At 45.8% G+C, this 20,351-nt stretch overlaps 6 protein-coding genes across 6 annotated transcripts; 5 read left to right on the forward strand and 1 right to left on the reverse strand.

The window, feature by feature from the left end:
* Window positions 1-250: 250 nt before the first annotated feature.
* On the forward strand, window positions 251-2,777 carry JR316_0000799 (Oxysterol-binding protein-related protein 3; the record flags this gene model as incomplete). The annotated part of the gene is made up of 9 exons (XM_047886613.1): window positions 251-314; window positions 369-582; window positions 636-756; window positions 810-933; window positions 983-1,542; window positions 1,603-1,802; window positions 1,854-2,002; window positions 2,052-2,118; window positions 2,183-2,777. The coding sequence occupies 9 exons, from the start codon at window positions 251-253 to the stop codon at window positions 2,775-2,777; spliced, it is 2,094 nt and encodes a 697-aa protein (XP_047754359.1).
* Window positions 2,778-4,045: 1,268 nt separating this feature from the next.
* JR316_0000800 (putative beta-glucosidase L) lies at window positions 4,046-6,760 on the forward strand (the record flags this gene model as incomplete). Its single annotated transcript, XM_047886614.1, has 22 exons — window positions 4,046-4,078; window positions 4,140-4,194; window positions 4,548-4,671; window positions 4,725-4,766; window positions 4,826-4,902; window positions 4,952-5,013; window positions 5,130-5,153; window positions 5,208-5,256; window positions 5,373-5,447; window positions 5,512-5,523; window positions 5,585-5,598; window positions 5,657-5,689; window positions 5,748-5,760; window positions 5,815-5,835; window positions 5,895-5,965; window positions 6,028-6,056; window positions 6,110-6,214; window positions 6,266-6,397; window positions 6,446-6,486; window positions 6,534-6,574; window positions 6,623-6,701; window positions 6,753-6,760. The coding sequence occupies 22 exons, from the start codon at window positions 4,046-4,048 to the stop codon at window positions 6,758-6,760; spliced, it is 1,140 nt and encodes a 379-aa protein (XP_047754360.1).
* A 1,569-nt stretch (window positions 6,761-8,329) lies between these two features.
* On the forward strand, window positions 8,330-11,589 carry JR316_0000801 (Homocitrate dehydratase, mitochondrial; the record flags this gene model as incomplete). The annotated part of the gene is made up of 15 exons (XM_047886615.1): window positions 8,330-8,616; window positions 8,724-8,826; window positions 8,877-9,016; window positions 9,072-9,082; window positions 9,138-9,254; window positions 9,303-9,385; window positions 9,445-9,505; window positions 9,545-9,738; window positions 9,806-9,964; window positions 10,023-10,169; window positions 10,256-10,289; window positions 10,351-10,769; window positions 10,990-11,173; window positions 11,227-11,282; window positions 11,338-11,589. 15 exons carry the CDS (start codon window positions 8,330-8,332, stop codon window positions 11,587-11,589), a joined length of 2,247 nt encoding a protein of 748 aa, XP_047754361.1.
* A 30-nt stretch (window positions 11,590-11,619) lies between these two features.
* On the reverse strand, window positions 11,620-15,419 carry JR316_0000802 (MutS protein-like protein 1; the record flags this gene model as incomplete). Its single annotated transcript, XM_047886616.1, has 12 exons — window positions 11,620-11,826; window positions 11,882-12,100; window positions 12,152-12,503; window positions 12,556-12,677; window positions 12,735-12,824; window positions 12,887-13,035; window positions 13,088-13,179; window positions 13,234-13,717; window positions 13,766-14,872; window positions 14,920-14,976; window positions 15,026-15,094; window positions 15,149-15,419. 12 exons carry the CDS (start codon window positions 15,417-15,419, stop codon window positions 11,620-11,622), a joined length of 3,219 nt encoding a protein of 1,072 aa, XP_047754362.1.
* Window positions 15,420-15,734: 315 nt separating this feature from the next.
* JR316_0000803 (Septin-like protein spn3) lies at window positions 15,735-17,325 on the forward strand (the record flags this gene model as incomplete). The annotated part of the gene is made up of 10 exons (XM_047886617.1): window positions 15,735-15,804; window positions 15,867-15,998; window positions 16,057-16,138; window positions 16,195-16,332; window positions 16,383-16,500; window positions 16,551-16,652; window positions 16,708-16,856; window positions 16,913-17,011; window positions 17,060-17,141; window positions 17,191-17,325. The coding sequence occupies 10 exons, from the start codon at window positions 15,735-15,737 to the stop codon at window positions 17,323-17,325; spliced, it is 1,107 nt and encodes a 368-aa protein (XP_047754363.1).
* A 125-nt stretch (window positions 17,326-17,450) lies between these two features.
* Window positions 17,451-19,982, forward strand: JR316_0000804 (uncharacterized protein; the record flags this gene model as incomplete). The annotated part of the gene is made up of 3 exons (XM_047886618.1): window positions 17,451-17,888; window positions 17,943-19,633; window positions 19,715-19,982. The coding sequence occupies 3 exons, from the start codon at window positions 17,451-17,453 to the stop codon at window positions 19,980-19,982; spliced, it is 2,397 nt and encodes a 798-aa protein (XP_047754364.1).
* Between the last annotated feature and the right edge of the window lie 369 nt (window positions 19,983-20,351).

Genomic DNA, 20,351 nt, shown 5'->3' on the forward strand with positions numbered 1-20,351 from the left:
AATAAATCTGCAGGCCGGATTCGCCCCCAACGCCTTTTCAAAGCCGCTGTGCCCTCTGTGTGCCCTCCCAGGCCATACGGGTCCGACTGAAAGCCGATGGGACTCGGATTCCATCCAAGCGTAATCTGAATTCGACCAATTCTATATTTGGCAGTATCTTAGCCGCCCCCATTCCCGCCGCTGTCCGCCTCTCTTTTCACCTCTCACAGCCGAGTGTCTTTTCGCCTTCATGTCCAGTTCCGTCGCTCACATGGCCCCCCCGCCTGTCATTCATGAGGGCTGGGTTCTGAAGAAACGGAGAAAGAAGATGCAAGGTGCTCTTGTCTTTGGGTCGTTGCTTGTACATACACGTCGTTGACCAGTGCCAGGCTTTGCCCGTCGTTACTTTACTTTATATCAGTCAGGAATGTTGTCCTACGCCTTTGAACCTGGTCAGCCTATCAGGGACCATGTATTCCTTCACAATGCAGCCATTTCCACCTCTCCTGGGCGCAAGGATATCCACGTCGACTCCAATACTGCAACTTTCCATATCAAATGTCTCAGTACTGACGACTTCGAAAAATGGATGTCGGCCTTCAGGTTGCATCCATTCTTCTCTACCTGTGCATTTTATGTGTCTAATTCAATCCTAGGAAGTTCATTTCAGTTGGTCTTGAGGCAAAAAAGACTGCTCTGCACCGCCAAGCCTCGAGGAAAGCGAGCCTTAATTTGAATTTAAACCGCTCTGGCACTCTACTTGAGGAAATGGGGACTGTAGGTTTACATCCCAGACGGAAGTCCATGCCTATTGACATTGCCCACACCAGAGCATTGTAGAACTCGAGAACTCCATCTCATCGTTGATTTTGGACCTTAATCCTCCACGAATACCGAGTTTGAATAGGAAGCATGCACACAGCAAAGAGTCCATGTTCGCGTTGTTTAAGAGGCGTAAGTACTGGTATCACTGCCTTGTGATTGTCCTCTCAGCTCTTCACAGCACATCACCATACGTCACAAGAAGCTAATCAGGATTTCGCGCATGAAGTTCCCCACTCAACAATCAAACATGAAACCCTTCAAGACGTTAAGAATAAATTTGAAGTCGTGAAAGCTCAATATACGTCGCTTGTTAAACTCATGCAAGAGTCGTTGAATGATTCTACACTCATGGCCCCTCTTCCATCTACAGTGGAAGAAGAAGAATTGCCTGAGCATTTTAATCAAAGGACTTCGACGCCTGCTACTAGAAAATCATTTCGGGATTCAATTGCTAGTACGAGTGACAGCGTAGTGGAATGGTTTGATGCGGTCGACGAAGGACCTCAGGAATTCATAATGGATTTGGGCCACGACGTTTCTGAACCTGGCAGTCGCCTACTGTCCACTAGTACAGAAACATCGAGCATTGATACTGACATTGAAAGTGCATCATCTGAACCAGTACAAGACGTCGTTGCGTCTGGGACAGTACAGGTTGTCCGCCGGACTCAACTGCCATGTTTACCGCCAAGTGACGAAGGGAGTTTGTTCACTATTTTAAAGAAGAATGTCGGCAAGGTAAGTTACTTTATGGAACACAACGAAGCATTGTGATGCTGACTGGGACCAACAATACAGGACCTCTCAACAATCACTTTTCCAGTGACTTTTAACGAACCGTTAACCATGCTGCAAAGGACAGCAGAGGAAGTCGAGTACTACCACCTTCTTGATGACGCTGCAGCAACAGATGATCCCGTGGCTCGCATGTCATATATTGCAGCATTTGCTGTATCTGGATATGCTCACACTCGACATCGATCTGGTCGCAAAGGATTGTATGTCTTTTCAATGAAGCTCTGCGCGTGCACGTTCTCATTTTTGTGAAGTAATCCTATGTTGGCAGAAACATTTGAAGATATTCGAATGAAGTTCATTGCCGAGAAAGTCCGTCATAATCCGCTTGAAATTGCTTACCATGCCGAAGGAACAAACTGGGAGCTTAGTGCAACCTCATGTGGCAAAACAAAGTTCTGGGGTCAGTAACCTTTTTGGGTCTTTGGCAAACACAGTCTCACGCGTCCCAGGAAAAAGCTTGGAAATAATACCCCTGGGAATAAACCGCCTCAGAATAGGCGACGAATCTTACGTCTGGTAAGCGGGCGACGTTACTCTGAACGCTTAGTGATAAGTTGCTGACCGGACCATTATTACCCAGGAAGAAGCCGTCTTCATTTATCAGGAATCTTATGGTCGGAACAAAGTATTTTGAACACACCGGAAAAATGACCATCGAAAACATGACAACTCAATATCGGTGTGTAATCGACTTCAAACAAAATGGATACTGGGGCCCCACGAATGTTGTGTCTGCCCAAATTTATGATTCAGATGGCGAAACAGTTGGACATTTGGACGGGAAATGGGATGATCAAATTTCGCAAATGCTGGATGATTCCCATTTCCACGTGCTTTGGAAAATTAACCCTTTTCCAAAAAACGCCCCGGAATGCTACGGCTTTACTTCATATGCCATCACTTTGAACGAATTGGATGGTAATTCTGTTGGAAAACTCCCCCCCACGGATTCTAGACTTCGGCCTGATGTCAGAGCCCTCGAAAACGGAGAATTGGACTTGGCGGAAGAGGAAAAGTTAAGGGTTGAGCAGTTACAACGCGATAGGAGAAACAAAGGCGTAGAGCGACAGCCAAGATGGTTCAAACAGGTCGGGGATGAATGGCATTATACCGGTGGTTACTGGGAAGGCAGGTCCCGAGGATGGAAGCAGGATCCTATTTTACCCCTCTGGTAAACCTTGCATGGCTGCCATGCTAGAAACAGGGACTTCTGTTGACTTTCTTTGTTTCATGAGATCTATCAACATACCTAACCCTAATTCTACATTACCATTGATTATATTTGTTCTTTAGATATGTTCGACAGTAATACGTATACCATTTGTTGTAATTTGTGGAAGAGTTCATGACGCTCCGACGAATCATGTGCTTCCACTGCTTTGTTGGCAATAAAGTCAACAGATGCAGCCTCTCCCGATATAGAACGTAGTACGTCCGAATGATTGCCCCATAACAACTTCCAACCGCACTGACGGCTTACAACGAATCAGTAACAACTTTGGATAGTTCCAATGCTTGCTATGTGGCATAGGTCATTGGTCAAACTAGAAATGGCTTACTGCGATTTGGGGATCTCTCTATCGCACTGCGTCGGCAATGTGTACCAGGGGTCTAGGTAGATTGCCAAGTATCGGTAACTACAGCAGCTGGACACCGAATCTTCTTTGCTTGCAAGTTCTCAATAATGACGATTTCACTGGCTTCTCCAACCTTCTATTCATCGCTATAGCTAATGGTCGATATCTGCGGGACTTTTCGACTCTCGTTTGCTCGCGCTAAGAGGCTCGGGTCTGCCTGGGTCAGTATGGTCACCCGATTCTTCAACCCGTTGTTTCTCCGCGATGAACGACGTCGCACCAGCAGCATACTCTTAGATGGAGACAATCTTCGTCTTCTCGGAACCTACAGCCGAGGTTTTTTCGCCCCTGTGACTGTTTTTCTAACGTACTTAAAGGAATCTTTGAAGAATCGTCTTCTTAACTCAAGTTGTCCCTGCTGAATCGATATGGTACAACGGATCCTGTTTTGGGGGGCATTTTATGTGCTTCTGAATTGTGTATTGGCTCAACAGGCTGTATACCAGCAATGTGGTGGTCAGGGATGGTAAACATGATCTTGATGGTTGATTAATTTGTTTCTGACGCTCTGTAGGACCGGAGGCACGACTTGTGTGGCTGGGTCTACGTGTGTCTATTCCAACCCTTGTGGGTCATTTTCTATGAAATGGTTTTGTATTTGGTTCGACTTAGATCCACTTTCAGACTATTCACAGTGTCTTCCTGGAGTCGCATCATCGTCCAGTTCTTCGACCACCTCAAAACCATCGACTACATCGTCCTCCACTGTTATCTCTTCTTCTTCGAGTTCTAGCACCCCATCTGCTACCCCTTGTAAGAATTTTAGTCCCATGTGATGCGTTCTCTGAAGTACCGCCGTAGCAAACATGTCTCCGGAGTGGGCGTCAGCCTATACTAAGGTACGAAACTGAAGTGCTTGGTTCCATGACTTGTAGGAATAAATAAATCCCCCTTTTATAGGCCCAAGCTGCAGTCAAAAAACTCTCGTTACAAGACAAAGTCAATCTGGCTACTGGTGTGTTTCCCTTTCCAGTCTTTACTTCTTGTGTACCTCCCAACAATTTATTCTCTTTTTACCAGGCGTTGGATGGCAAAATGGTCAATCATTCCTTACGTTGATTTATTGTACTCCCCGCCGCTAACGTATTACATAGGAAACTGTGTTGGGAATACTCCGGCTGTGTCTTCCATCTCGTTTCCGGGTCTTTGTTTGCAAGGTCAACAACTTGTCCTCATGCCATTGTTTACTAGTTGCACTAACAAAACCATAACTGTAATAGATAGCCCCCTTGGCGTTCGATATGCAGACTTTGTTTCCGCCTTTCCTGCGTAAGCCATGTGATTGCTTAGTTCTGTATTTTAATCAAGATGAAATCATTAGAGCGATCAATGTTGCTGCAACTTTCAACAGAACTCTTATGAGATCCCGAGGAGCCGCCCTTGGAGCCGAGTTCCGTGGAAAAGGTATTCATGTTGCTCTTGGTCCAATGATGTGAGCTTGTTTGCAACAATTACGTTTTTACTTTGAGTTGAAGGTGGTGATAGGAACCTAGCTCGTGTACCTGCTGCAGGAAGGAACTGGGAAGGGTACGCACACTCTTTGGTGTTGGAGATCATGCATGGCCATCCTCATCATTGATATACAGATTTGGCTCCGATCCCTATCTTTCTGGCGAAGGAGCATACGAAACGATTATGGGTATCCAGGCCAACGGAGTTCAGGGTGCGTTAGTTTTCTTACACATTAATTATATCTCATGCCGTATTGGCAGCCACCGCAAAACATTATATCAACAATGAGCAGGAACACTCCAGAGAAACGAGCTCTTCCGTTGTTGATGATAGGTGCGCCTTTTGAATTTGACTTACTAGGTTAGTTGCTGATACCGTCACCAGAACTGTGCGTGTAGTGTATACAGTGAAGACATTTAATGCTGATACGCATCCTAGCAACATGAACTTTATGCACTTCCTGTAAATTACACTCAGCACTTTTTATTTGTCACAGGAACTGAAATTGACACATAGTTCCTGCGAAGCGTGCAGGCTAACGTTGCCTCTGTTATGTGCAGTTACAGTTGAGTTTCTGCTTCGTTGAGTGGAAGATCCGCATTGACTAACGTCTCACATATTTACCAAGATCAAAGTACGTGGCACAAGATTTGAGTTGAAGCTGAAGCTGACTACTCATAGTCAATGGAAGTTTTGCATGCGAAAATGACAAGATGCTCAATGGTATCTTGAAAGGAGAGTTTGGATTCCCCGGTTGTGAGTTCCTTTCCGATTACTTGTGCCTTCTGTGAACCTTAAGTCTCACATTGGCCTTACCCAGATGTAATGTCTGGTGCGTTTTTATGAGGGCAATCTAATTAGCGAAAAGTTTAACAATTCCCTACTCCTCATAGACTGGGCAGCAACGGTAAGAATCAGGATGATGCGATGTGCCAGTTTCAAGGTAGTAATACATTTATTTATAGCACTCCACGTTATCTGTTAACAAGGGCCTTGACGTATGTTCTATTTCCTTTTTCTCAAGTGTGTCTTATTGATTATGGTGAATCATGCTAGATGACCATGCCAGGTAATACACTTCTTGCTCGCGCAGTTATACTCCCAATGACTAAATGCTGTTCAGGCGACATTACCTTCTCTTCAGGTAATAACGGTTTTCCGATGTTTCTCTGACATAGTTTCATTCATTTGTTATAATTCAAGGAACAACATACTTCGGTAACAATTTAATTGCTGCAGTACAATCTGGTTCCGTTCCTCAATCTCGTGTCGATGTCAGTCCTTTTAATACATCAAAAAAGAACAATTTGAGGTTCAGATATACATATTCTTTTAGGATATGGCTACCCGAATTCTGGCTGCTTGGTCAGCCTGCTTTAGAGCTAGTGTATCGTGATGGGTCAGCTAACTTTTCTTAGGTATTTGATGGGACAAGACAGTGGCTTCCCAGCAGTTAACTTCAATGCATGGAATTTGAATGCACCAATCAATACCCATGTCAACGTACAAGCAGACCACAAAAAGTAAGTAATCACTGCATATGCAATAAAGTGTTTATCTGAGATGTCGTTTAGCGTTATCCGAGACATAGCTGCAGCGTCTACTGTACTACTCAAGAATGTAAAAAGTGCTTTGCCACTCAAGGCGCCTAAAACCATTGCCATCGTTGGAAACGGCGCAGGCCCAGGATCAAAGGGACCAAACGGGTACAAAACCTATCTCTTGACTTGAACATTGTCTAATCCATCATATAGATACACAGACCGTGGCGGTAATGATGGAGTCCTTGCCATGGGTAAATTACATATATCTCATTTTCTTAGTGTTTAACTTTCAATGTAGGCTGGGGCAGTGGAACCGCCGATTTCCCGTACCTCATTAACGTGAGGGTCAGATCCACACTCACTTTCAGTTGACTAATTCTACGTTAGCCTCTAGATGCGATCACATCTAGGGCTGCATCCGATTCTTCGACGGTGTCTTCATCTTTGAGTGATACCGATTTGAACAGTGCGGCCAATGTAGCTGCAGGAAAATCTGTTGCTTTAGTATTCATTACAGGTATGTAAAACGTAGTGGTTCAGCTTTAATGGACACTGATGGATTCATGTTAGCTGATTCCGGAGAGGGCTATATAACCGTTGAGGGTAATAAAGTCATTTTCTTTGCACACAACAAGCTGTAGCACTGAGCCAGTATAATCAGGAAATGCTGGTGATCGCAATAACCTACAGGCTTGGCACAGCGGAGTAATTATATACTTCAAAATTTGGTCACCGTTGCTAGTGTATCTGACAAATTCTTGCAATATAGGATGCTCTCGTGGCGAAGGTGGCGAGCGTCAACTCGAATACTATCGTGGTTGTCAACAGTGTTGGTCCAATTATTGTTGAACCATGGATTAACCACGTTAATGGTGGGTGGTCGTTTCCACTCTTTGTTCATCATGGCTAAAACATTCCATCCAGTCACTGCTGTGGTGAGTGCACCGCACACAAGTTTCTGAAGTAAATATTTTTTTTGATTGTGTATCAGGTATGGAGCGGTATTCCTGGACAAGAAGCAGGTTCGTTCATCGACTGTCCTCTTATCCAATACAAAGTCCCCTGATTGTTTATTCGCAGGCAATGGTTTAGTGGATGTCTTGTACGGCGCTTATAACCCAAGGCAAATCCATTTACCTCTATTTCCTATCCTCAGGTCATTGATTTCAGTGATACAGCGGACGACTCCCATACACGATCGGGAAAGCGGCGACTGACTACGGAACTTCAATAAATACCGCTTCTTCCAGTGCTTCCAATATTCTACCAATTCCATACAGTGAAGGTCTTTTCATTGATTATAGACATTTCGACCAGGCGAATATCACGCCTCGGTTTGAATACGGATTTGGTTTATCGTACACCACCTTCCAATATTCGAGTTTGAGCATAACTGGATCCATTGGATCGGGCACGGCTCCAACAGGACTTGGTTCGTCCCTTGACCCATGGTGAGCTACATGCGTAGGTTATTTCATTAAAAACTAATCGCTATCATTGCAAGGCTTCATACGAACGTGATCACGGTATCATTCTCTTTGAGAAACAACGGAACAGTCGCTGGTCACGAAGTATGCGTTTTCCGTTTCTAATAAATTGTTACCCTCACTTACTGCGTCCCTCTCATTATAAGATCCCGCAACTGTACATTACGCTTCCGGCCTCAACTCAATCTCCTCCAAAGGCCTTGAAAGGATTTGATAGCATTTTCTTGACCCCAGGACAGACAAAAACAGTGACAATGCAGCTATCTCGATTTGACTTGTCTATCTGGAATGTGGTAGCGCAACGCTGGGATATCCCCAGTGGACAGATCGGGATATCTGTTGGAGCCAGCAGCAGAGACATTCGCCTGACAGGATCAGTGGCAAATTAAATAGCAAGAGCAGGATGTAAAGAGCATAAGTACAAGAAGGAATTTAAACATGGCCAATGTGGCAAGTGGTTGGTGAATTTAATCACGTGGGAAAGGAAGCAAGTAAAGCCATTAAGGATCGGCCGTTAAGATCGAACACCCGATCGGCTATAATTAACTGTAAAAATGGGGAGGGTCAACACTTTTGCTTTCGCTCGAGTCCCCTGCGACTTGCAGTCATGGTGCCGCGAATAAGTAGTCCTGCTCGTCTGCTCCGTCGCTCCTTTGCCACACATGTTCCTCGTGAGAGAGACTGTACTTCAATTACCCCTCCTTATGCTTTGCTTATTCAAAAGCTCGACCGCGTTCGCAAGCTCCTGAACAGACCCTTGACCCTGTCGGAAAAGATCCTCTATAGTCACATTATAGATCCAGAGACCTCTCTAGCTTCAAATGGGAGAATAAGAGGGGAAGCCTATCTTCAGTTGGCTCCTGAGCGAGTTGCAATGCAAGATGCCTCTGCACAGTAGGTCTGTTCAGCCTAATCATTTACATGCCGTACTAAGTAACGTGTAGGATGGCCCTGTAAGTTATGATACTGTGGTAAGGGTTTTGGGAACTGAATATCATCAGCCTTCAGTTCATGAGTGCTGGGCTTTCCCAATGCGCCGTCCCAACGAGCATTCACTGTGACCATCTTATTCAAGCTCTCGACGGTGCCGAATCCGATCTGAAGGTACTATTCGTTTTGCCAAGTCTATAACTTTGTTTTAATAAACAAATCAGCGCTCAATAGTCACCAATCGAGAAGTTTTCGATTTTTTGCAAAGTGCTGCTCAGAAATATGGCATCGAGTTTTGGAGGCCTGGTTCAGGCATCATCCATCAAATAGTACTCGAGAACTACGCAGCTCCAGGAATGCTTATGTGAGTGGTTTTATATCGTCACTGCATGCAACCTCTTAACTACGTCTTGCCACAGGTTGGGAACAGGTATAATGATCTTAATCGATCGGATTCATGTACTTTTCGTTCTAAAAAGTTGTAGATTCACACACACCGAATGCTGGAGGCCTTGGTATGCTTGCTATCGGAGTAGGTGGTGCTGATGCCGTTGATGCAATGACGGGAACACCCTGGGAACTGAAAGCCCCTACTGTTATCGGTAAGTCAGTTACTAAAATGGAGTTATTTTGGTCTAAAATGATACTAGGGATTCATCTGACTGGAAAACTGAATGGCTGGACAACACCCAAGGACCTCATTCTTCATCTTGCTGGCAAGCTGACAGTCAGGGTATGTAACGCCTTGTGTGTACGAGTAATAACCTCCCACAAACAAATTAAACCATCCAGGGAGGAACGGGTAGCATTTTGGAATATTACGGGCCCGGCGTTACTTCTCAGTCTTGCACTGGTCAGCTTATATTATTGTTTCTGATGGCATATCATGCAGACAAAACATCAACAGGTTTGGCCACTATCGCGAATATGGGAGCAGAGGTTGGGGCGACTACTTCAACTTTTCCATATTCGTCGAATATGCGTGAATACCTGAAAGCCACTGGTCGCGCATCCGTGGCTGCTTCTGCCGACCAAGCTGCGTCTCAGGGCTTCCTTAGTGCCGATGAAGGAGCTCAGTATGACGATGTGATTGAAATTGCAAGTCCTGGTTTCTTTTACATTCAGCAATATCTTTTAAAAATGCTATTCACAGAATTTGTCTGACCTCGAACCTACCATCAACGGCCCTTTCACCCCTGATCTTGCAACCCCTATCTCGAAGTTTGGTAAATTCATCGAAGAACAAGGGTGGAAGGATGAATTTTCTGCTGGGCTCATTGGATCATGTACTAATAGTTCTTATGAAGACATGGTGAGTAATGCTATGGCTTGTAACCTGTTAACCTGCCTTGTTAAATTCCATGAGTCAGACTAGTGTAGCAGATTTGGCCAGACAGGCGAAGTCTGCTGGACTCACCACTAAGGTCCCTTTTCTTTGTACACCCGGCTCGGAACAGATTCGCGCGACTATGGAACGTGACAACGTTACCTCTACCCTTCAAGACGTTGGAGCGTTGGTACTTGCCAATGCTTGTGGTCCTTGTATCGGCCAGGAAAGTTTCCACATACCAATGCCGCATCTTTTTGCTAACCTTTTCAACAGTGGCAACGCGTGGATAAAAAGGGCGAAGAAAATGGTATGCCACCTCGGTTTGGATCACACGAAGGGTTATGCCGAATCTCACGTCTATTTGACAGCTATTCTTACCAGCTTTAATCGCAACTTCAAGTCCAGGAACGATGGCAATAACCGCACGATGAACTTCCTAGCTTCCCCTACTGTTGTTACAGCAATGGCATTCTCCGGAAAGCTTTCTTTCAATCCTCTTGTAGATTCTATCACTCTTCCTTCAGGTGAGGCCTTTAAGTTCATGCCTCCATCTGGACAAGATCTCCCTTCAAACGGATTCACCCTTGGGGATCAATCCTACTATCCTGTGCCAATGCCGAAGCCTCAACCTGAGGTTGAGGTCGTTATCAAGAAAGATTCGCAGAGGCTGGAAATCTTGGAACCGTTCAAAAGTCCTTTTGAATCTAGCTCAAAACTTGAACTGCCTCCTCTGAAGGTCCTCCTTCGTGTCCGCGGAAAATGTACAACTGACCATATCTCTGCGGCTGTAAGCATCCCAGATATGAATTCTCTTAATTCACACTCTAATTTACATACTACCAGGGTCCATGGTTGAAATACAAAGGTCATCTCACAAATATCTCTGAGAATTTATGTATGTCGTTTTGTAACATTTGACGGTCCTTTGTAACTAACGAGTAACACAAGTGATTACTGTACGATTACTTTGAATCCTAACCACAACGATTAACCAACAACGTTTTTAGGCTATCAACGACGAAGGGGGTGATATGAATGTCGCTTTCGACAGGGACAATAATACTTCTGGCACCATTCCCGAAATTGCCAAAAGCTTTAAAGCTCGCCAGCAACCATGGGCAATTATCGTTGATGAGAACTACGGAGAGGGGTCGGCTAGAGAACACGCCGCTCTTCAGCCTCGATTTTATGGTTCATACATTTCTCAATTGATTCATTATGTTCAGTACTGACCATTGCGACAGGATGTGCCATGATTTTGGCCAGGTCGTTTGCTCGAATCCACGAGACGAACCTGAAGGTAAACTGATTTTCTCTAGGTTTTTCCTATGCTCACATCAACTGGATTTCTTTAGAAACAAGGGGTTCTCCCTCTGTGGTTCGTCGACAAAAATGATTATTCGAGGATAGGCTCCGGAGATTTATTGGAAACTATTGGGCTTGCTGACGTCTTTGCCGGTAAACCTGATGCGTCTGTACGGATCAAGGTCACCAAGCTAGATGGCACTGTGTTTGAAATCGCAACCAAACATACTATGTCTGCAGACCAGCTCAAGTGGCTCAAAGCAGGCTCTGCATTGAATTATATTCGATCTACAAAAGTTTAGGAGTACTAATAATATATCACATTGTAGAATTCACAATGTAGAATTCACAGCAGATTGTAGGAAATCATTATAATTTTCTTGTATACTTCCTGTTCCGTTCTTCCTCAACCAAGATAATGTATCAGTGGCAACATCCATAGCAGAAGAAGGAATTCCTGCAAGACGCGCAACCTTAAGACCGTGGCTGTCGCGGTTGATTCCGGGTCGAACTCTGTAGGAGTATGTGAAATGTCCCTCCTAAGGAAACACATCAGCTCAATATTTGATGATTTATACATAATCAAAAACATACACCAGCATCTTCAACGTCACTGCAGTAAAAACGCACGTTGTGGAATGCGCCGGAACCGCATACGTTATTTTTATTTCCTACCATTTCAGCCAATTCGTGGAAGTGGGTTGCAAATAAACAACGACTTTTGTTAACAGTCGCCAAATGGTGAAGAGCAGCGAAGGCGATTGCTAAGCCATCTTTTACTGTTGTGCCTCTGCCAACTTCATCCATAATAACCTACGTATGGTTGAGCTCCAGAAGTGCATAAAGTACAATTGCGTGACTTACGAGGCTCTTTTCAGTAGCTCGGCGTAGAATATCGGCCGTTTCGAGCATTTCAACCATGAATGTACTTCGATCACGGAACAGATCATCCTTAGCACCGATTCTAGAGAAAAGCTTGTCAACTATGCTTATGTATGCATAGTCGGCGGGGACACAAGACCCCACTTGGGCCAGAATGGCTATGACTGCAGTTTGACGAAGAAGGGTCGATTTTCCGGCCATGTTGGGACCTGTAATGATATGCAAATTCGAGAAGGGGTCCATGGACACTGAATTTGGGGTAAACTGCCGTCCTGAGGAAAGCAATCCCATTTCCACAGAAGCATGTCGACCGTTGACAACGTTGTAGCAACCGCTGAGTTGCAAAATTAATTGAGCCATACATCAAACGAAGAAGTTTCTCTTACTCGTTAGATAATTCTGGGCGAACAAACTTCATCTCATCCGCTAGTATGGCAAATGAAATAGCTACGTCCAACTCATCAATGACTTGCGCATTCTGTCGCAACCCCCTCGCATGTTGTATAACCTGTTTGACAATGAATGGAGAATTTGATGACCAAGTCAAAAAAAAAAAAAAACCAACCTCGAGACTGAGCCCTTCGAAAACCTCTCTCTCTGCTTGACCAATAGCAAATGATGTTTCCGCTATCGCAGCTCCAAGTTCTGACCAACCCTGTGATGATTGTCAGCGACTTTGTAGTATAGTAAAAAAAGTCGGGAAGGCAAAAGGGTCACCCTGTAGATGTAACTTTTAGTTGTTAGACTTTCTCCAATGCTGTAGAAATCGGGGTCAAGGTCCAACTTTCTTTTGTCACGCTTTGCTCGAGAAAGATGTATAAACATTCCTTGACCTGATGCTGACCGAAGACTGAGAGAAGGAGCATCTAGGAAATAAAGATCAGATTGCTGAAGCATGAATGCAATGAAAATCAATACCATATTTAAGCCGAAGATCGGATTCCATCTTGTCTTTATCCATGGATAATCTCTTCAAAGTTTCGTTCAGATTTGTCAACTTCTCAGAAAATCTTGAAACAGGTTAGTCGACCTCTTTCGGCGAGCCATCACATTTTCCTACGTACTGCGGATTTATAAAACTTTTATGGGATTCAGGTCTTTCAGACATTGATGTCAATATCTGTGAGTCAGGCGGAGCATCGATATCGCCGATCACTTCCAGCGAGTCGTTGGAGTCGACATTAGCGTTTATGATAATTGCATTTGTGATTTTCTCTGAAAGACTTTCAAGACTGATCAACCGTTCAAGCAAAGAATCCATAGCATTCCATTCGCCTAGACGACAAGAGTCACGACTCTCGGATTGTTCCAGCACCTTTTCTTGAGCGCATATATCCTTGAGGGAGGACCAAAAGTGGATTGTGTTGCGTATCGAAGCAAGGTCGCCAAAATCAGCACGTCCCAACAGGAATCGTTGACATAACCGACCAACGTCGTCTATCTCATTCAAGATGTTGGTGATGTCCATGCGGAAATGAGGCCGACTACGGAAAAATGCTACCAGTGATTGACGAGCATTTATTTCCGGTATTGATGTACTTGGAGAACCTAGTATAAAAATTAGTCTCCGGATTCGTCAAAGAGATTTGAACTTACAGAGCCATCTTGCCAATAGTCGAGCGCCGCCGCTCGTCGTCGTCCTCTTGATGACACTCAGCAAACTTCCCGTACTACTACCTTCATGACCACTTTCGCGGATCTCCAGGCCTTGAATGGTGTGTAAATCGATTTGCATGCGGTCATGAGCACTTTCATGTAATGGGGCATCAAGCTTTGGCATATGTTCCAATAGATTATCTTGCAGATATTTTGTGAGTAGATTGACTGCAATTGATTCCCGGATAGCAGCTTGCGAGGGTAAGACTGAGGATTCTTTGGTTTCTTCTCCATCGCGCAGCGGTGGATCAAATACCTCGTCAGAGGAATGTGACACATCATCAAGCACAGATTGAGGTGTTTCGATTATACTTGAAGCAGAATATAGATGATCCATCGTCGAGGAGACGGGCGTAGTATAAGATACAAGAAAGTTACCTTCGGTGAAGGCTGAAAATATGGGATGTTTTAATTTTTGGCGCAAGGAATCTTCGAGCACGACTTCACGAGGAGCCAACCGAGCAAGTTCGTCAGGAACGTTTTCAAGTTTGCATTGTTTTGAAAAAAATTCCCCCGTTGAAACATCGATCCAAGCGAGCCCGGTTTCTGTAGCATTAGTGCAGTCATCCGGGTCTGGAGAAGGACTGATGGCAAGAAGGTAGTTGTTTACAAGAGGATTGACGAATGATTCGTCAATTAACGTCCCTGGAGTAACAATCCGGGTTACTCTCCGTTCAAATTCCTTGGAATTGAATTTCGAGTCTGATTGTAAGGGGAATTCTTCACATAGAGCGACAAAACGTTTTTCTTGTTGGACTAAGGTTTTGAGGTGCTTGTCGATATGTATGATCGGGAAGCCGCACATGGCTATACGTTCTCCGTTCCATTTCCTACTTGTCAACTTGATGTTCAATAAATGCGATATCTCGACAGCTTGGTCAAAATAGGACTTTGGTGAAGGTAAGCAAGTGTTAAATGAAGGGTTTATGGGCAAAGGTACCTCGTAGAATTGGCCAATCCGAGTGAGAAGTAGACAATGAGGGAATTGTTTCAGATTGGACACAATTTGCCTGTAGAGAAAGGTGGTAGGTTTGGCAACTTTCGATGCTGGGAAGCTTCAATACAGGATGCCCATGTCTAAACAAATGACAGACCTTTAGATACCTTTTCAGGCAGCTTGGATTCGACATCTTCATCCGCAACTTCGAGAGCTAGGTGCTTGTCAGTGAGGAATGGAAGAACCATGATGTGTGTAATTACGAGGTTGAGATTTGACCGAGCGACGTTTACGCGTAGGTTTAGCAGCATTGTCTACGGAAACCTTGTCGTCTTGGAATAATAAAGTTAGAACTAACAAAAATGTTGTATTGGATTCTGCCTTACCGGATTCAATTTTCTGAATGCATGATATGAGAGGGCTTGCTGATATCCCTGAAGGTGCCACATATACATCAGGTAGATCCGAGAACTTGACTTTAGTTTTCTGAGATCTTTTTGGCAAAGGTGATGCGCTCGAGGTTTCGTTGTGCTTTGAACTTGGTTGGGAGCCTCCAGACTCTGAGATTTTTAAGGTGACGTAGGCCCGACGCGTTAAAGTCAGGCAGTTATACTGTCTTGTACAAGCTAGTTGGCCAGAAAGACGCGTTAGAACCATGTTTCAATGTTCTGCATTCCAGAAAAATCAGCTTCTGTTGAGGCAGAGGGTGGCGCTTTACGTACAATGTTCAAGGTCAGGCAGGGCATCGTCTTAAATCCCTGGCTATCAAAGATGTTTAATTACGGCGGTTAAGTAGCGCCTAGAGCATAGTTGTGGTAAGTAATTAATAGTTCCATCACGTTACCGTTCTAAGAATTTCAAACAGACAAAAGTCACGCCACTAACTTCCAAGCGGAGTTTAAAGTGCAAATATACGACAGCGAGGAGGGAATATTTGTCAAGTCCCTCTAAGTACTCATAATACCCCATAAGATGTCGTTCGCTGGCAGGCGCAGAGGAAACAAAGCAAAGAAGGGTGTTCAGTTCACCTTGATGGTGGTTGGTACGTCAACGACACCTCTTCTTACTGCTACTCTCTTTGCGTCGTTAATGGCTCGTTTTTAGGTGCTTCGGGAACCGGTCGAACCACCTTTGTGAACACCCTTTGCGAGTCTGAGGTCTTGGCCCACAAGGTTTCTGACACTCCCGAGCTTGCACACGTTGAAGAAGGCATTAGAATTAAGCCAGTCACCGTCGGTAAGTTTCAGGAGCTATAACACGTCAACTGTTCCCCTCAATCGTTTTCCAACTGTAGAGCTCGAGGAGGACGGTGTCCGCATTTCGCTGACCATTGTTGACACTCCTGGATTTGGCGACAACATTGACAACGAGTTTGCGTACGTGTTTATGTCTTTTTGCAGTCCCTACGGTGTGTGTGTGACGTGTATTTTAGTTTCCAGGAGATTGTTGGCTACCTCGAACGCCAATATGATGATATCCTTGCAGAAGAGTCAAGGATTAAACGTAACCCTCGTTTCAGAGACAACCGAATTCACGCTCTTTTATATTTCATCCCCCCCACCGGACATGCGTATGTGGATTGGTATTCAAGTTTGGCGGTGTACTGATGGGTTGCCATAGTTTAAGAGAGATGGATATTGAACTCATGCGTCGCCTTTCGCCCCGTGTCAACGTGATTCCTGTGATCGGCAAGGCAGACTCTTTGACCCCCAGCGAATTGAAGGGATTCAAGAAGAGGGTATGTTGGAGACACTGGTGGTCATTGATGCACCCCTAACCTGTTTGCAGATCATGGAAGACATTGAAAACTACGACATCCCTGTCTACAACTTCCCCTACGACGTGGAGGAAGATGACGAAGAGACTATTCAGGACAACAGTGAACTCAGGGTATGCTATGCTTGCTGGTTAGAGTATGAACGCGAGCTCATGAAATGATGTTTAGGCACTTCTCCCATTTGCCGTTATTGGCTCGGAGGAAGAAATTGAGATTGACGGACAGCCCGTTCGGGCACGGATCTACCCCTGGGGTATCGCAGAAGTTGACAACCCGAAGCACTCTGACTTTAGCCGACTCAGGAGCGCGCTGCTCAAGTAGGTTAACTGCCCTTCAGTGAGGCTAATAGCGCTAACGGCGGGGATGTGGGTAGCTCGCACCTGGCTGATTTGAAATCGCTGACGCACGATCTCCTGTACGAAACGTACCGCACGGAGAAGCTGTCGAGGACAGTTCACTCTGCCGATCCACAGTACGTGAAAAACAAGGGGGGTGATGCCTGGAGCTAACATGAGTACAGCGACTCTTCTATCCTTCCCGAGGAACTTGCGTCGCAAAGCGTTCGTCTCAAAGAAGAACAGCTGCGCCGCGAGGAAGAAAAGGTAAGCGGGGAGGACGTGTCTGTATGTGCGATTCTGACAAGTGTTGCAGTTGCGGGAGATCGAGGTCAAGGTGCAACGAGAGATCAACGAGAAGCGACAGGAGCTGCTTGCAAAAGAAGAGTCGTTGAGGAACCTGGAGAGCCGACTTGCAGCACAGGGGTCGCAAGGAGAGTTTCGGGAGTAGAGAGTAGTCGTATGTTAGTCTGTTGGAGACTATTCGTATATATACCCAGGAGATTGATAGTCGGATAATCATTACCCTCGTTTGTTTGATGTTGAATGTTGAATGTTAATAGTGAATAATTCATCATGTTTGGGTGTGCAAACCGAGGGCAGCCAAATCAGACAACTCCCGTCGCTGAGTTTTCCCAGGCTCGTCTGCTTTCCTCCATGGACGATCTCTCTGACCCCCCTCCCCAGTCTTATCTCCCCCCTCCCGCCCTCCGCCACCACCATTCCGCCCTCCTCGCGCCCCCCACTGACCACCCCCATCGCTCAGACCAGAGACCCTCCTCTCGTCGCGCCCTCACCAGGGCCCTCGAACTCGCCCGCGAGGCTGTCCAGCTAGACTCTACCAATGACAATCCAGAGGCCGCAGTCGCTGCCTATGCTCGCAGCGTCGCCCTCCTCAGCGAGGTCATGGAGCGCGTCAGAAACGGCGAGGACAGCACTTCAGACTCTCACAGGAGGCGTAGACGTCGCAGCGTCGCAGCTCAGGAGGAAGAGGTCCGTCGTCTCCAGAACATCGTGAGTCTCCTCTTTTTCCCTCTCTTTTCTCTCTCTCTCATATTTGTTGTCCAGCATGATACCTATGCAGACCGCATGAATATTCTGAGCATCATCTACAGCATACCTCCCGTGCCATATCCATCATATTCTGCCGCTCTCGCTTCTGACGCGCCCTCGACTTCCCCTACCTCTACTTCTCCTTCTTCCGACAACTCTCCTCAGATACCACACCAGGTATATACCCAGTACAATCCAGATTCTGTCCCCAGTTTTTCAACTCCTCAGTACAATGATACAAGAGACAGCGTCTACAGGCTAGATGAAGAGGTTCTTGAGAGGTCCGCCATCTCTGGTCTTCCCAACACATCACATCCATACGCTCTTCAGTACGATGTTCCTCCTCTGCCCCAGCCCCAGCCTCAGCTCCAACCCCAGCCGATACAGCCTGTCCCTTCATTTCGCAATTCTGTCATAGCTAGTCGCAAATCTAGACCCCCTAATTCCCTGCCCCCAAAGCCTCCTCCGCCAAGTGCATCTCTACCGCCACCCCCGGTCCAAACAGAGCTTGCCTATGACCCTCCCCCATTAAACCATCAGCGGCCGGGGTTACAGCCACGCCTTGCTGCTGCTGCTGCTGTAGAATCAACTTCTCATCGGCGTACCCCTTCCGCTTCTAATCTAAGACCGTTGGAGGAAGAAAACCAGGTTTCCGAACGTCAACTTTCCCGGCCTCGCGAAGACACGCTCGACTCACAAAAACCTGTCCCTGATGCTCTGCGAGCCAACAGACGAGAATCCCCTCCGCTGCCTCCTTTGCCCTCGCCCCCTCTTGTGCCAGAAACCAATGGAATTTCCCGAAGTGTGCCCATTTCGAAACCACCTCCTTCACCAAGGCTACCATCAGATAATAGACCTAGGGCTATGTCCCAAGTGCCATCGCGCACTGAAATCAGTGTTCCAAATATTCACTCGATTAATCAGGGTACCTTGTATGGGCGGAGAAAAACGTCTGCGCCTCCAAGCTCGCGTTCCTCATCTCCTGCAGAGTCCACAACATCGAATGGATCCGTACCGCAGCCGAGATCAACTGGTCGGAGGAGTCGCTCATCTTCACAGCCTGGTCATAGACCCTCAACAACAGGCGGAAGAGCCTCTCCTGACCCACCACCTCCTCTTCCAGAAATCACGCCGGGAAACGGTACTCCTAGGAAGAGATCAACGGCTTCAAAACCACAAGAACCAGTCTCCTTTGTATATCCAGCGTCAACTTTCGGAAACCTCCCCACAACACCTACATCACCGCTACCTCCAGCACCGCCCTCTGACCCCCTTCTCAAGCCTTATCATATGATGAACCTTCTAAGAAATACTATGGTTGCTTCGACAGGCGGTTATGTGACGCGTCGATTACATGTCCCACACGAAGTTTGGTCTCAGGGCGGTGCAAAACTGTCCAATTTGGACGAAAAGATTCGAGTAGTCACAATCTTATGCTCAGCTTTAGAAGATCTTGAAGGCAATAGTGCAGAACATTTTGGTGCTGGCAACGTTAGCAGTGGCATGGCTCTTGGCATCGGAAGCATAGGCAGACGCGAAGCAGACGCCTGGCTGTCCAAACTCGATGAATTTTCAAACGTCTGCGATCACGTAGTGACTAATTTTGGCAAAAAACTAGGTGTAGGAGAAGGCTTCGTCTCGAGGAAGCCAACATGGGGTGGTAAACTTTTCAGCCGATTGGATAAATTCACCAACAATGGAAAGAAGTGAGTGCATTCTCGAGCAAAAAGTGCTCTCAAGCGAATCAAAAAAAAGGTTGATGCTAATTTAAAACAAAACTTCTCTAGTCTCGACTCTCCAGCAGCGTATGTCCAAGGTCTTAAGAAGCTATTTTTGCTTTCGCAGCTGTTGGATGAACACACGCGCGCCATCCTATCACAACCCATCGCACCAGCCTATGGTGCCTTTCCGTTGGATCTTCGAGGTTCCGCAGAGCAGAAGCTGAAACGGTTCTCCGAGTTCTTTGCCAGCGTCGTCCTCACCTTTGTCATCCGAGATCTGTCGCAGTTGCTCGACAAGTACGTCAAGAAATGCGAAAAGTGGCTAGCAGAGTAGATTCTTGCCTTCAGACTAGCCAGATAGGAACCCCCCTTTCCCTTGGCGGATCGCTCAAAATTCCTCCACCTTGGGAAACAATCTATCCTCTTTATTTCGATCTTTCTTCTTACTCAAATCTCATTATTGCCCTATTTGCCTCCTCTTGCTCACTATGTCTGTTTTTGTTGCGTTTTTTTTTCACATACTTCGGGAATCTGTGTTCAATAGTTGTAAGATAATAAAGAGAGAATCTTGATCCGTACACAGTTTACCGTGTCTACGAGGATTAAAAGACAGTGAATTGTATCATAGAATGTGTGTTTGACACGATTGTACAAATGCATAAGTAGGATAATTATAGCAATAAGAAAGTGCACTATAGGAATC

The sequence above is a fragment of the Psilocybe cubensis genome, chromosome 1 (genome assembly GCF_017499595.1).
Source record: "Psilocybe cubensis strain MGC-MH-2018 chromosome 1, whole genome shotgun sequence".
Lineage (NCBI taxonomy): Eukaryota > Fungi > Basidiomycota > Agaricomycetes > Agaricales > Agrocybaceae > Psilocybe > Psilocybe cubensis.